The sequence below is a fragment of the Cryptotermes secundus genome, unplaced genomic scaffold (genome assembly GCF_002891405.2).
Source record: "Cryptotermes secundus unplaced genomic scaffold, Csec_1.0 scaffold185, whole genome shotgun sequence".
In the NCBI taxonomy this organism is placed as follows: domain Eukaryota; kingdom Metazoa; phylum Arthropoda; class Insecta; order Blattodea; family Kalotermitidae; genus Cryptotermes; species Cryptotermes secundus.
In genome coordinates, this window is record NW_019723299.1 from 215,351 (window position 1) to 231,459 (window position 16,109).

Consider the following 16,109-nt stretch of genomic DNA (forward strand, 5'->3'; position numbering starts at 1 on the left):
TGAGTAAGAAAACATTGTTTGTCTGTCTTGGGTTTGAGGTTCTCAGGTAGTGTCTCTGAGAAGTTCTGGGCTGGAGTGAGTGGTAATGCATCTTGCAGCAGTTTGGTAGAGCTTATTGTCATTAATTTCATGTCATTATCTGCACCATTACTTCACAACTGTGTGAATGTTACAGGTAAGGCACTATGCCTTGTTAAAGAAACATAATTTGTGACAAAGATCGAGATCTAAGATTGAAGGATTTGTCTTTAAATTTGATTCCTGGTATTTTATATGCAAAAAACACTTCTGAGTTTGATGAAAATGTGTTACAGAATGTAATTAAGTTCACTAGATTCATGAAGTTTATATGAAAGAAAATAAGTCATCCCTTGTTAGCAGTGAGCTTCATGTAATGCAGATTGCAAAATTTGTTAATATGAATAAAGGAATAAGATAAAGATGTTTTTGTCCTAATTCAGTTGGAATGTAATATAGTAATTCATATAGTATTATGTGTAGATGATGAAATCAGTAAATTCTGGAGACAAATTATAAATGGCAGCATGCCATCTGCACATATTTACATTTGAATGTGACATGAAGATTTCCACAACAAAACTGAAGTAATGAGAATGTGTGGAAGAAATATTCAAAGAATGCAAACTAGAAATAGGTGGAAAAGTAATAGAGCAAGTATCTGATTTTATTGATATAGCAATATATATGATTTCAGAACAGAAGGAAAATATTTATATAAAGTTATAAATGTACAGCAGAATAAATGACATTAAAAGGCGTTTTTGTGCAGATGTCAGTGGATACAAACTTATATTTATATAACATCACATGAAAATAAAAAATCAGAATATTGCATTTTGGTTTCTAAATGAGAAGAAATCCCAGAAATTAGTGTTGTCACAAATATGTTTCTTGTGGCTGCTATTATTAGGCTTTACTGGATTAGACAAACAGGGTAACTGACACCAGAGGAAGGTTGAATCTTATAAATATAGTTGAAGAAATACTAGGATACAAACCAAATTGAGGATATCTCCCGGAAAGAAAGTTGAAGAGATGTTTGTGCAAGACCGAACATTCTGCTGACGTATCATTATGGAGCTTATTTCTGATGACTTGTAAGATGTCATGGGCTAGTACATTAGTGAAAAGACTAGCAACATCAAGGCTGAAGAGAGTATCTGGAGATTGAAGTTTTATAGACTTCAACATCTGTATGAAGTGGCCCACATTCTTTATGAAGGATTTCATTTTTCTGTTAAGAGGTTTCTGTATCTTATGAGAAAACCAGCCAAGCATAACAAGGGGAACCAGTGGATCTCATTATAGGCGTCAGAGGAACGTCAAGTTTGTGCATCTTGGGGAGGGCCATATAGATGTGGAGGTTTGCTGTGGTATGGAGTCAGCTTATATGTTAGATCTGTAGGAAGAGCAGTTTCGTGTTTAGAAAGGAGTTCGTGCACTTTTCTCTCATCATTAGCCGAGGGATCTTTTGTCAAGGGTTCATAAACCCCAGACTCTAGCAAAGCGTTCAACTTACTCTTGGATTTTTTATTCATCTAACACAGTGCAGTGCCTTTGTCTGCCTGAAGAATCCTAATATCTTTGTTAAGCCTCAAAGATTTCATGGATTTCAACTCCTTTTTAGTCATGTAAAGCATGGAAGACTTAGGCAGTGTCTACACGAGCGCACAAAATGCGTCCGTTGTAACGAACGTACTTTGCTGAGGACACCACACAGTTGCAGGATGCGGTGTGTAGTTTTTTGTCTGCAGTGGAGCCAGAACAAACCATAGCATTCGCCTCTCTTGTTTATTTCTACAACGGATGCATTTTGTGCCCTGATGTAGATGCTGCCTTAGACTTCTCTAACATGGACCTGATCTTCACCTGAATTCCATGCCCAAAGTCTGTGGAAGCTTTGAAACAATAGATTCCACAGCACATGTCATGTCCAGGTTGGAGTGTGGATTTGTAACCCAGTAATTCTGAGTGTTATACACCATCGTGAGAACCCTTTGGAATCTACTTATGCTTGAATTGTTTGATGAAGTACAGATGTATTAGGTGTGGAGATTTTGCAGCAGTATGACTCATTGAAAGACAACTTGGACTATGAGCATCATAGTGTGTTTACTGCATTCCTTTTTGGAAACTGTGGCCGCTGCTTCTGTCAGTACTGAATGATGCAATTAAAACTTATTCTTTTCAGAACCTTCTGAAATTTGAGACTTCAGGTTCACTGTGATGCAACTTATCCTAGTATTCTGCATTAATTATGAGAGTTGAATTGTTTAGATCATGGTTTGTATTGTTAATGTTTGTGTTAACAGCTTCCCCAGAAGAGGACAGGGAGGATGACTTCAGAGCACCGCTTTACAAAAATGTAGAAATCAATGGTATTACTGTACGAATGAAGTGGTGTGTTACATGCCAGTTTTACCGACCACCACGCTGCTCTCATTGTAGTGTGTGCAATGTTTGTATTGAGGTATGTGCTTCAGTTTAGAATAGCAGCAGCTTCCTGCATATGAAACCAAGTTTGTGTTAAAAAACCTTATGAATGCATACCTCTTGATAGACAAAGAGATACGCAAAAGGATAATATTAAAATGTTTCTTAGAGAAGTCGGTTGTGAGATTGTGAATTATGTTGAACTGGTTCAGGATATCTCTGTTGGTGGCTTCAAATGTTCTTAACAACAAAGAATTTGTTAGCTTCCCATGGGGTGTCAACTCATTAGAGTATTCCAGTTAATCCTGAACTGTATTCCATAGTGGCCTGAGATACTGAAAGGTTCAACAGGTAAATTTTCAAGTAATTGACTTTATATTTGTATTTAAATTGCAATTTTAAAATGCAAGAACATTTTCTTTGAGTATCCAGCTCTCCATGGTATATTGTATAAATGTGGATGAAATTACACTTTGTCTCTTTGTGTTTCTGGTATTAATTTTGCAGCTGTAGATAATGTTTGCAATACATGAGTGTTGTGGTGTACAAAATTGTAAAGAACACATTTGGAAAGTTATGTACTCTGCTTGACTGCATCTTAGTAATGAACAGTAAAAAGCTCAGCTACGCTCAATCTTAAGTGACATTACACATGCATCTGCCAATACTGTACAGTACACTGTCCATGTGTTCTCTATGAAGATTGAAAGGGCACTGGTCTAGAAAGAAGCTGCTACTCACTTGTACAAAATTTATAGATTAGGTATGGTTTAGAGTGGATTTTTCCACTTACGAAACTCAACCCTTAAGTTCCTTTGCTAATCTTGTCGGAGTTCAGGATCTACAAGAAGCTGGAATTACCCTCTGCTATCATGTTGTCATAAAAAGTACGTTCTTATATGAGAAAGTAATTCCTTGACTGCCTTTGATGGACAAACATCAGAGAGGGACATGAGATAGTGGCTTGAGATGTTTGAATTGAGATTTTAATGGCACTGACTAGGAAGAATATATGCTTCTGGGTGATAATGCTGTGTAGTTGAGACCCTCCAAATTTCATGGTGTTACAACCCAGAATACCATACTCTTCAGCAACCAGAGATGAGCATCTGTTCCACATATACGAGGGGGTACCCAAAAGAAACCGAACTTTTTTTTTAACTTATTTATTCAGATTTTAAGCACAAACCTTCAATCCCCTTCAAAGTACTCTCCACTTACACTAATACACTTGTCTAGTCTTTTATTCCATTTTTCAAAACATTGTCTAAAGTCATCTTTTGAGATGCTTGACAGTGCCTCCGTTGTTCTTTCCTTTCATGTCTCTTTTCATTCAAGGAAACAAAAAAAGTTGCACAGGGCAAGGTCGGGTGAGTATGGAGGGTGAGGAACAGGGGTCATACCATTTTTGGTCAAGAATTGTCGTACAGACAGGGCTGTGTGAGCAGGGGCATTGTCATGATGGAAAAACCAGTCACCCGACTGCCACAAATCTGGCCGCTGAGCTCCAAGTCACTCTCGACAGCTCCACAATTTCTTCAATGGTCCGTCGTCGATCTTCCTTGATGATTTCACGATTTTTTTCAACATTTTCATGTGTTCGGGCCGTGGAAGGACAACCAGAACGAGGTTTGTCATCAATTGACATTTCACCATTTTTTAAATGGGAAAACCAGTCAAACACTTGAGTTTTCACCATAGCATCGTCCTTGTAGGCCGTTTTTAACATTTCAAGAGTTTCTGTTCCACCTGTTCCGAGCAAAAAGCAGAATTTCACCGCCGCACGCTGTTCACGAAAATCAGCCATTGCAAAAACGACGATCACACAAAACAGTTGTCACTATAAACTCTGCCGAAACTAGTCCTTACCTTCTGAAGCAATGGTAGTCGGCTTATCGACTCAGGAATGTTAGCTCTATGCACTCGTAGCGGAAAAACGCGGTACTACTAAAGCTCTGCCCACAAAAATATTAGTTCGGTTTCTTTTGGGTACCCCATCATACATGCACACAGGCACTATCACATTTTGTTACTCACTCACTTAACTTCTAATTTCACTTCAAGGGCACAAGCGGCATACAGTTTTAATACATTTAGATGTGGTACTTAAGAATTGAATCCTAACTGAGAAAATTCATAGTGTGAGTAAAAGACCCAGTCGTGTTATGTTTGTAGGTCTGTGTACCCTCGCTTAGTTTGGTATTATTGTTTTGTAACTACCAGCTTTTTGCACAATAATTCTAAGACTTAAAGATTAGAATTGTGTAATATGTTGATTTATATTTCCAATTTAGAGATTTTGCCTTTGAAAGTATTAGAATAGAATAGTTTTTATTGGTATCCAATCAGTGTAATACCTCATAGACCAGTGTTCCTCAGTCTATGGTCCTTGGGCCATTTGTCGTCTGCAGCGGTGCATCAGATGGTCCATAATGTTCTATAGCCCATGTAGCATTATATGACATGTAATAAATAAACTAATTGAAATTAAAAAAAAGTTATAAATCATTGTTTACAGAAATTACTTTAAATTATTGGATATAAGAAGGTGGTTTATACCAACTGTAACTAATTTTTCTCCTATCCGCAGAATAAAGTGCAGTTGTATGCCCATTATGGATAAGGGGAATGTTTAAAGGATAAACTAAATGAAAGTGGCTATCTTGAAGGTACAGCAATTATTAGCTTGTATGATGCTGCATGCTGATGTCTTTGGTGCTTGCTTGCAGACATTTGACCACCACTGCCCATGGGTGAATAACTGCATTGGACGCCGCAACTACCGCTTCTTTTTTATGTTCCTGATTTCTTTGAGCATACACATCACTAGCATTTTTACACTCTGTCTTGTATTTGTGCTATATAAGAGGAAAGACCTGACAGAAGTGAACACAATCATAGCGTATCCTTTATCAGGAGAAAGGAGATAGTGTATCTTACCAAACAGAATGCTGTATTTTCAGGTACAGAATTTGTTTTAGCAAATTTTGAGAACACTTTGGTAAAAGCATCAGCATGTGAAGCTATTAAGAAATACTTTTAGGTATCTGATTCTTTCCATGCTATAGTAATGTGGGTCCAGCATTCCCTTTCGGTCATTGTTTAAGTAAATTTTATTTTACACTTAAAACTACATAAATGATATAAACTCCGTCCCAAGTGCAAACAATATATTTGTGTCTTTGATCTTGCACCCTACACTACATGTTTCGGCCTCAGACGGCCATCATCAGGTGTATAACACTCACGTCGCTGTCACACTGCACCCAGTTCAAAATTTAACATCTAAAACACTCTCCCTGTCATTATCAACTTCTACTTCGTTAATAGCTGTCCACGCGGCTAGTTCTTGTTTCCACACTGTATAGGTGTTATCCTGTGTGGTCTTTCTGTGTGCGTGCCTCTGCTATTCTTTACTACGTGTGCTATAGCAGAGGCACGCACACAGAAAGACCACACAGGATAACACCTATACAGTGTGGAAACAAGAACTAGCCGCTGCAGCACTTCAAACACAGGGCGAATAACCCTAACAATTTTAAAATTTTAAAATTTGGACAAGAATTTAAAAGTCTAAAATTAGAACTAAAGATTTTATTATGGTGCTATTACAATAAACTCAAAATTAACGCGTGTGAAGTAATCTACGGGTGGACAGCTATTAACGAAGTAGAAGTTGATAATGACAGGGAGAGTGTTTTAGATGTTAAATTTTGAACTGGGTGCAGTGTGACAGCGACGTGAGTGTTATACACCTGATGATGGCCGTCTGAGGCCGAAACATGTAGTGTAGGGAGCAAGATCAAAGACACAAATATATTGTTTGCACTTGAGACGGAGTTTACATCATTTATCGTATGGAGTGCAACAGGATGCTTAAATATAATATTTAAAACTACATATTTTTTCATATTGATCACTCATCTGCACAGAACTTTACTGAAATAAATAAATGTATTTTTGAAGTTTCGTTTAGAAATGTTTTCTCATCTGGTAGTACCAGAAATCATAATGGTCTGTGTGAAGGATGTATATGACCTTTACACCTAAGCTTTAGAACTAAGTTTCTGACCTAATGAACTATGCAGACTTTATATAGAGGGTTTCAATTTGAATATAAATATGGGTTTGCACCGAGAGCAGAAATCTGAAAATGAGTGTTAATGCTGAGGAACTGGAAGAATAGTGATGAAATTATATTATTATACTCCTTATATTCCAGTGGTGTGTTAACCTCTGACATTTGGCAATAACATATTTCTCCAGGGAAAACTATTTGGCATGACAGTTTGGATAAATTTGATTCAATACATTTGGAATCAAGAGATAATGATTACTACTTTATAGCTGGGTTTCTTGTTAAATATTCATATAGTTGAACATTGCCAGAGTTCGAAGTAATCAACATTAAAAACTTCATTGAACTCAACATATCTTTTTTATGCCTCTCCTAATTGGCAGAGCACTCTGGGGTAGACATATGACAGAACGTTACGGTAAATGGAGTTGAGCATATGACACATTAATCCTTCAGTCATTCTACCTGCTTACACATGTTGTAAGTATTTCATGTTTACAAAATTAAGTACAATTACTACAGAATTTTCAGTACAAAAGTTTAGTTCCCTAAGAAGGTATTTATTAATTTAATATAAATATTAAACATGACTCTGAAATAAGTACATTTTTATATCACAGTTTTACCATTCTGAACTTGCACATAATTTAACATCTTTTTATGTCTACATCACCTGTGTGGCATATTTTGTAGTATGGTTTGAAATTTGTTGGTACAGTTTGGATTTGACTATGTGGAGATGCAACTATTTTTTGTGCTGTACCATTAGGTCTGTGGGACCTTCCTATGATATTTTTCAGAAACTAAACAGCACATCAGAGCTCCATTTCATGTACACAGTTTTTTTTTTTTTGTGAATATTTAGCCTTGTTTATATTAATCCTTAACAACATGCATAGGATGGTTATAATTGGAATAATAGTATTACTTGTGATACCCATTTATGGTCTGACTGGTTTCCACATTGTTCTTGTGTCAAGAGGTCGTACTACAAATGAACAAGTCACTGGAAAATTTAAAGGTGGTTATAATCCTTTCTCCCGAGGATGTCCTCGTAACTGCTGCTACATTTTATGTGGACCACAGTATCCCAGGTCAGTGTATGTAATAGTTCTGAAACCTGATAAATAACATATTAGAGGCTAATCAACACACACAGACTCTGTGCTAATCATTTCATGTCCTAGAGAACATTAATGGTTTCTTTCGATTTTAATTACCCTGCAAGACAGTGTTTCTTTCGCACATGCAGGACTGTGCTAAAGGACATGACAAGACACATCACCAGCACAGACCTGCAAATATGAACTGAAATTTTGAACTCTGTGGTCTTTGTAGTGTTATGTCACACTGTTTGCCTTCTGCAACTCAGATTTTCACAAAAGTTGTTTCCAGGCTTGAGGTCATTCAGCATTCTTTGTGGTGTCTTAAGCAAATTGCATTGGATGAAGATGAAAAGTGTGTTTTTGTGAAAGAGTACAATTTATTTCTCACGATAATTTCATTAAAGAAAGTGGAAAATGTCTCAGTGTTTCAGTAATACATATTATTTTTAACACAAATTTAAAATTGACATTTATATCATGGTTAGGTATTGATAAAAATTATGTAAAGTGCCTAGATGAATTTGAAGTTAATATTTATTCTATACAGTAATTTGGAAGAAAGAGGGAATTTTGAAAGAATGTCAAAGTGTTCATATAGAATTTTGTTTTTTTCAAGCCTTAATGTTAGAATTACTGGGTTTTTGGACTTTTTCCATCGTCTGGAATTCTAGGTAATAGAGGACACAATGTTTCGGAAACTGGATCTGTTCCTGTCTCCAGGTGATCCAGTTTCTGAAACGGCGTGTCCTCTGTTACCTAGAATTCCAGATGATGGAAAAAGTCTAAAAACCCAGTAATTCTGTGTGTCATCCACCATCATCACAACCCTTCAGAATCTACTTAAAGTTAGAGCTGGTTTTCCTTTGGCTTTATACTACATCTCCATTGTGTATCACTCCCTTCAGGTTTTGTTTGCTGTTCTGTAAACCAGCTGATAGAATGGACAACCTTGGTGATGTCATCACTCATGCAGAAACAGGTTACTTCAAGGTTTCTGATTTAAGAACTCTCATTCAGAAATGTTTTGAAATTATGTGGCTGCCATTTTTTATATGTCCAGGAATAGTGTGAAATTGTCCTTCCTCTGTAAAACAAATATGAATCTAGTATTTTTTTCTCTCTCTCATTTCTTCCTCACGTCTACTCACTGATGAGCAAAAGCGGAATCATGTAACTGTGTTTTAGGACCTTTAAGGAAACTTCAGGGAGACCCACAGTTTCTCATGTGGCTTTCTTCTTTTTTGGAAACAAAAATTTTCACTGAAGGGGAGCACGTTTGATGATGACATGATTATAAACAATTGCAGGATGCTCTCGCTAATTTCAAAACATAGAATTTTTCAAATGCTTCTAACAATGGTGCAGTCACTAGACCCACATCACGCTTCAGGTGAACTGCTTAATAGGGGCTGTCTTGGAATGGCTGGTAAATGCAGTTTTCACAGAGGAAAAAATATGATCCAGAAGTAATTTCATCACACCAAAAATACCACCTTTAGTAAATTTTTATTAACTCTCAGAATTGTTTGTGATGAAGGAAAGCAAGATGAGTTTCTCTTCATTCAGAAATAAATTTTAAGAATAAATGTTTTGGCATTAAAGTATTTACTTGCAAATAAGCAATACATTTTGGTACCCTGTATTTCAGTCTGTTGAAGGCGAGTAAGTACGTGGCAAAGCCAAAACGGTACCCTTTGTCAACTTCTGCAATTTCAACTATTACCAATGAAAACCAGGTAAAAACCTACATGGATAACAGCAATGGGGTTAGAAATGCCAGTTCGAATGCTTACAATAAGGTAAGAGCCAGGATGCGCCCTTTGTATTTTGTATTGATTTTCAGTTCTGCTAGTTGCAACTTCTGTAGCTCTCTTATCTTGTGTAGTTGCATGCAAAATTCTTTATTTGTGCTGTTAATATGCTTCATATGGGAATTTTTTGTGTGTTTTTTATGTAAAATAGACTATTTGAAGCCACAGTTAATTTGGGTACTAGTCCATGAGTACTGATGTGCAGTATGTCAGACACAGGGGAAAATATGTTCCTGATAATGGAAATTTGATTTCATGCAGTATTATTATTGTATAGCGACTCCTTTTTGCTGTTTACATTACTTTAAATTAACTTTCTTTATAATTATAGTCAGAATATTGTTTAGTTCTTGTTAATAATAGTAAATGGGTTTTAGAGTAACTTCCTATCCTAATACTTTTACAAGAGCAGATTGTATTAGGACTTATATTGTGTTTCAAAACACTTATTTCCTGGCTACAATTCTTGATAGTGCTTATCTGGTCTGGTCTGCCACTCTTTCATTCTGTCATTGCACCCTCTTCTTCTTGCACTTTGCACTGCCAGAACTAAGTAACACCTTGTGTCACAGTACACGCTGTTTCACTTGTATACACATATTCACACTGTGACTACTACTTGCTCTCGGCAAGACTCATCTACACTCTTAAGAGGTCCACAACACCTGTATACAGATGAAGTCACTCCGGAAGCATCTGACTGGCTTTGTAGGCTGGGTGGTATGTGAACAGTCTAGAAGTTGAGGGGCAGTGGTGAGGGTAAGAAGTATCCAGAAAGAAAGGAGTGCATATGCTCCATTGCTGAGTTTGAGTCAGGTGACAATGTTCCCTTCTCAAGGCTGCTCATCTCGAGTAGCCCATAGGTATGGGAACTCTCCAGGTGTACCACCATTGTCTTCTCCCTGGAATAGCACTGGATCCTGTATACTACATCATTGATTCAGGTGATCGCTCTGTAAGGGTCTTCCAGGATGGATGCAGTTTAGGTGACTTTGCACTGGTATTGCTTGGGCAGTACCAACTGACTTGGTATCCTTCCTGGAATCCAGTTCTTTTGGTTGGAAGAGAGTATTGATCCTTCATCCTGACACTGGCCCTGGTAATCCTCTTGAGTGGTGCCTTGCTTTTATGCTGATTCAGCAGTCCCCAGCTCTGGGCTGGGGACTTCAGTGTGCTGCACAGTTTTCAGGCTGTTGGAACCTCCTCTCAACCTCGCCCTTTGTGTGTAGCTAGTGATACCACTGTCTGACCTTGTTTAGCATTTGCTTGACACTCAGCTCCCTTGTAGATCTGTTGTGGAGCTCTGAGTACTTCCTATATTTTGCTGTGGGGTAGAATTAATTGGACTCAGTGATATTCTTCTGCTTGGGAAGCTTTCCAGCTTCCACTTTCTGTAGAATTGGCCCCACAATGTCATCACACTGCTGTCCCCTCCTCAAGGTGGTCTGGTCCCAGCCATCCATGGCAGAAGCATTCGGTTCACCACTGTGTATACATTAATTACTATCTCCTGAAATTGAGCAACTTAAGTTTGGAACATGAAACTGTGATATATGAGAGACAGTAAATAGGTCACAAATGGAAGTAAAATACTGTAGCTGTAATGGATGTAATAGGTTTTGTGTGTGTGTCACGAGGTAGTAGCACAGTCTAGATTCATGACAGTGTAGGTAGCAGACAAATATGTTCATGTTCAGAGGCAGGTTTCAGTAGTTAAAATGGTGACTGCTAGAGGAGTTTAATACTGAAGAGCAGTGTTCTGTTGTCTGTTTTTAGTGGGCAAAAGGACTCAGTTCAAACATATTTATAAAGAAGTATTTACTGTGGAAAGTGTTTGTTGCATAAAGCAGTTCACAGTTGTGTTGAAAAATTCTCACATGGACGTTCAGATGTTGCAAATGATGTAAGGGAGATGCAGAATTGGCTGAGACAACAGTCAAAAAACTTGCATGCTGTGGATTTCAGTACACAAATAGATGGGACAGGTGTACAGGGTGTTCCTAAAAGAATGGTGGGGTTTTAGATATGTATATATTTCGTATTTCTTACTGTGTACAATCATAACATGTGTCAATCAGAAGCTTGACTGTCTAAATTTTGTGTACATCCATCAAAGTGCCTTTATGTGCGCACCTTTCGTTACCCGGCACACATCAATGCGATAGTCGAATTCCTGCCACACCTGCTGCAGCATTTCAGGTGTGATGGTCTCCACAGCACGATTGATTCTGTTTCGGAGATCCTGGAGCAATTGGGGCAATGGGGGTACATAAACCATGTCCTTCACGTACCCCCATAAGAAGAAATCACATGGAGTTATGTCCGGGGATCGGGGTGGCCACTGGAGAAGGGGGTCATCTTCACCTGCAGCACGTCCAATCCATCGTTGCGGAAGGACCAGATTAAGCAAACCTCACAATGCTATGGAAATGTGGGGGAGCACCATCCTGTTGGAAAATGTAGTCACTGGAATCATTGGCCAGTTGTAATGATTTTCTTGGGCTTCATTCATATGTCTCCCTCACTCTTTCCACATCTGCATGTGGCACACATGGCCGCCCAGAACTCTTGCCTTTACAGAGACATCCACTGTCCACAAACTGCCGGTACCATCTGCGAATGTTGTTTTCATGTGGCGCCTCCATCTAAAAATGTACTCAAAATTCACGGCACACTGTAACGATGAATTTAGACACCTCAAATCTCAGCATGCAATAGGCCTTCTCCTGCTGGGTCGCCATCTTACATTTATGCCTCCTAACTGCTGGAAATGGAACTAGGAAAGAGCGCGATATACAAAATGAAAATTTGAGAGCTGCATTTGAGTCCGTATACATTTTGCTTTTCATCACCAAAAACTGACAGAGATATATGGCAATGAAACCCCACCATTCTTTTAGGAACAACCAGAATAAGTGGTAGTGGACTATATTTTGAGAAATACATGTTTTCCCAAGTTTGAATATCATATATTTTGCATTTTATGTCCATTTGTGACCTGTTTACAGACCCTCCCTCTTATCAGTTTATGCTCTGAGGTTCTGTGTACTTCTGTTCAAAAGATTAGATTTTCCATTTTAATATTCACCCACCTACATCCTGTTCTTCCTTGTAGTCTCTTTCCTTCTGGCTTTTCCACCAATATCCTATATGCATTCTTCTTCTCCCCATTCATGCTACATGCTTTGCCCATATCATCTACCTTGACTTGATCATTCCAGTTGTATTAGGCGAAGATTACAAGTTATGAAGCTCCTCATTGTGCAGTTTTCTTCAGCCACCTGTCACTTCATCTGTCTTCAATCCAAATACTCTCCTCAGCTCTGTGTTCTCAAACACTCTCAGTCTATGTTCCTCCATTAATGTCATACAAAGTTTCACACTCATACAGAACCACAGGAAAAATTATAGTTTTGTATATTTTAAACTTTTAACATACTACATTGTGAAAATAGAAGTTTTACCCATGATTTTATTTTCAGGCTCCTTTTCACACTCTGGCAGTCATATATTAATTTGAACACTTTGTGGATTTATGGATCTGTATATGAATTTTAGATAGGCACAAATAGCCTTAGATTCTGATACTTATTACATGCATGTGCACACAAGAAACACTTGAATGCATCATGCATTGGCATATCATTATGCTTTTTAATTATGACTCGAGAGGTATTAAAGCTACTCTCTCCAGGTTTCTTGATTTTTTTACTTTTTTAATACAAAGATTGTCAGTTTGTTTATATTATAGTCTCTCACTGTGCTCAGTTTGAATTTATTTTTCCAAGTTGTAACAGTTCTCTGCTCATGAAGTTTTGAAGGACTCTTCAGAAGCCATAATATTTTACAATGAGAAAATTATCTTAATAAACCTAGCAGAATTTATTTAACAAAAAGCAAATGAAGTTGAATGTGAATGAACAGAATTATACAATGGGGTTCTTTGTGAAGTGCTGCTAGTATTGTTAGGGTAATTAAATGAATTTATAATGGTTGGACATGTAGCTTCACTTGGAGGACAAGGAGGTGTGCATTATTTAGTTTGGTTGGAATATTTCATGGAAAGCAAATATGTGGAAGACTTTAATGTTAATGAGAGGATATCAAATTGGAGAGCAGAGAGATTGGTTTCAGTATTCATGATTTTTATTGAACTGGACAGGGATTGGGTCCGTGGATTGTCCTTATTGTTTGTGTTGAATTGTCTTGTTCTAATACCAAAGACTTCTCTAACAAATGATAAATGTGTTGATTGTTATTGGATCATCTGTGACTGAAATTTTGCTGTGAGCACCACCTTGGTATTGCTAATGTGAGGAGATGCTGGAGGAAATGCAGGTCATTATTTTAAGTCAGTGCCTTACACTGATACAAGAACTTTCAAATTATTACAAATTCAGGTTTACACGCAGTTCCTTTACAAGAATTTTTTCCTCTCAGGAAACAAGGCTTAAATATCCACATTCATTTGGCTATTAAGACTTGTTAACTATTTGCAAAATCTTTCACAGTATTTGGTGGGGGAGGGTAATTATAAATTTTATGGAATTATTGCGAGAACTGAGCCAATATTTGTAGGCTATGTGACTAGAATACAAAATGCTAAAAGTGGGAAGAGGGCAGTATTAAAACTCATGGTATTTCAGTTTTAATTTTAAATGGTAAGTGCTCTAAGTATAAAATAGGTACACAAATTAACATACCTAGAGAAGAGATATTAACAGCCCGCTTTTTAGCGTATGTGTTAAAAAGAAGGGAAATTTGTTCTTCCAGGACATCATAAACTTTCCAGTGAGATATCTCTATTTGCTGTCCTTTTGATTGGCAGGTTTACAGTGATATGCTGATTAATTTTAATTGTACAGTGGTTGGTTTTGAAAACTTGCCTATGCATGATTAATTGCTTTGTCAAAGCTTGGCTTACTTTTAGATATGCAGAGTGGGGATCCTGGCATATTTGTGTTTGTATGTGTGTTTATGTGTATACACAGAGCTGATGCACTTTTTCTCAGATAACAGTTTTCCCTAACATTGAGGTATTTATACTTATGTATGAACTGATATGGATTAATACAGTATTGCTGTTCAAGCATTCTTATTGGTATTATCAATATCCTTAGTGCCAAAAGGAAGCATTTCTGGACATGACTGTATTAACAAAATTTATTCAGATTGAACCCATCTGTCTACCACAGAGCATTGTAACATATATTTATTTATGCTCTGTATATATAGTAACATAGTGAATCCTACTCATGGGCTCAGAGTAATACCAAAGCAGCTGGACTAACTGCTCCTTAGTTCACACCCAGATTGATTTGAATATAGTATGTGGGTAGCATAGTTGGTTGAGGCACTGTGTTACAAGCCGGAAGGTTGCCGGTTTGAGTCCTGATGTGGATTTTTCCAATTTACATAATCCTTCCAGTCACACTATGGCCCTGGGGTTTTAGTCAGACTTCAACAGAAATGAGCACCAGGAATCTTCTTGGGGGGGGGGCAGTGCGTAAGGCTGACAACTTTACCACCATCTGTGAGCTGATTGTCTATAGAAAATGTGGGGGCCTCATCTCACAACCCTATGGGCCTTCACTGCCTGTTATAGGGATAGTTTTACCTTTTTAGCTTTTTATTTGGGTCTGCCCTAAAAGATGTCAAATATATTCAGTTTTGCTTTGTATCAATTTATTAAAATTCCTAATTTACATAAAACTGAAATCAGACTTCTTGATTTCCACAAAAACTGTTTAGCATACAAAAAATTGGTGCCTGACATAAAATATAGATCACATTAACATTTGCAACAAATAGGAACTTTTACATGTTCTCAATTACTAGTGGAGCAATACTTTGTGACCACTACACGAAATCCAGGTATTCACTGCAAACATGGACATTTAGTTATGAAAGTGTAATGAAGACATTAGTATAACAAAATATGCATGGAAAATCAAAGGAGTGTTGTTACATAAAAACTGTATTTTTAATACATGAACAAGGAAAGGCACATAGCACTTTCTTGACCTGCTTCATCACATTTTGTGCAGATTATTTTCTTGCTTTACCTTTCTGCATATACACCTTTTGCAGGTGCTGAAAATTATAGTTTCCTTGCATAGTTTGTTGTGTATATTGCCTTTTTAGACGTATTCAGTGACACACAAGTGGCATCATCCTTTCCCACCACACATTTTCTATACCTCAAATGTCTACTCAGTTTTACTTCTAAAGTAAAAAAGTAAAAAGTAAAGCTATCCCTGTACCAGGCCGTGAAGGCCCATAGGGTTGTGAGACGTTGAGGGTCCCACATTATCTATACAATCGGCTCAAAGATGGTGGTAAAGTTGTCAGCCTTACACGCTGGCCGCACTTTACTCCCCAGGAAAATTACATATTTAATTAATTCCTAGTAGTCATTTTTGTTAGAGGCTGAGTGAACCCCAGGGCCATAGTGTGGCCAGAAGGATTAGGTCAATTGGAAAAAAATCCAGTGACCTCATCATGACTTGAACCCATGACCTTCTGGCTTGTAGCATAGCCCCTCAACCAATAACTTACTCGTTCATTCTAAAATTTGCTTCATAGCCAAAATTGCTGACTTCTGCAGCCATGTAATATTAATGGTCTGCAAATGCGTAATGTTATTGATTGTATTCTTTG

General features: G+C 37.4%; 1 protein-coding gene across 8 annotated transcripts in view; it reads left to right on the top strand.

Annotated features, from left to right (window-relative positions):
• LOC111861674 (probable palmitoyltransferase ZDHHC8) overlaps positions 1-16,109 on the top strand; it is a 60,727-nt gene that overhangs the window by 13,429 nt on the left and 31,189 nt on the right. For all 8 annotated transcript variants that reach the window (XM_023846431.2, XM_023846437.2, XM_023846432.2 and 5 more), the window contains 4 exons: positions 2,334-2,491; positions 5,184-5,356; positions 7,432-7,626; positions 9,287-9,437. In XM_023846431.2, the coding sequence (XP_023702199.1) occupies positions 2,334-2,491; positions 5,184-5,356; positions 7,432-7,626; positions 9,287-9,437 (677 nt within the window). The remainder of the gene's footprint in view (positions 1-2,333; positions 2,492-5,183; positions 5,357-7,431; positions 7,627-9,286; positions 9,438-16,109) is intronic.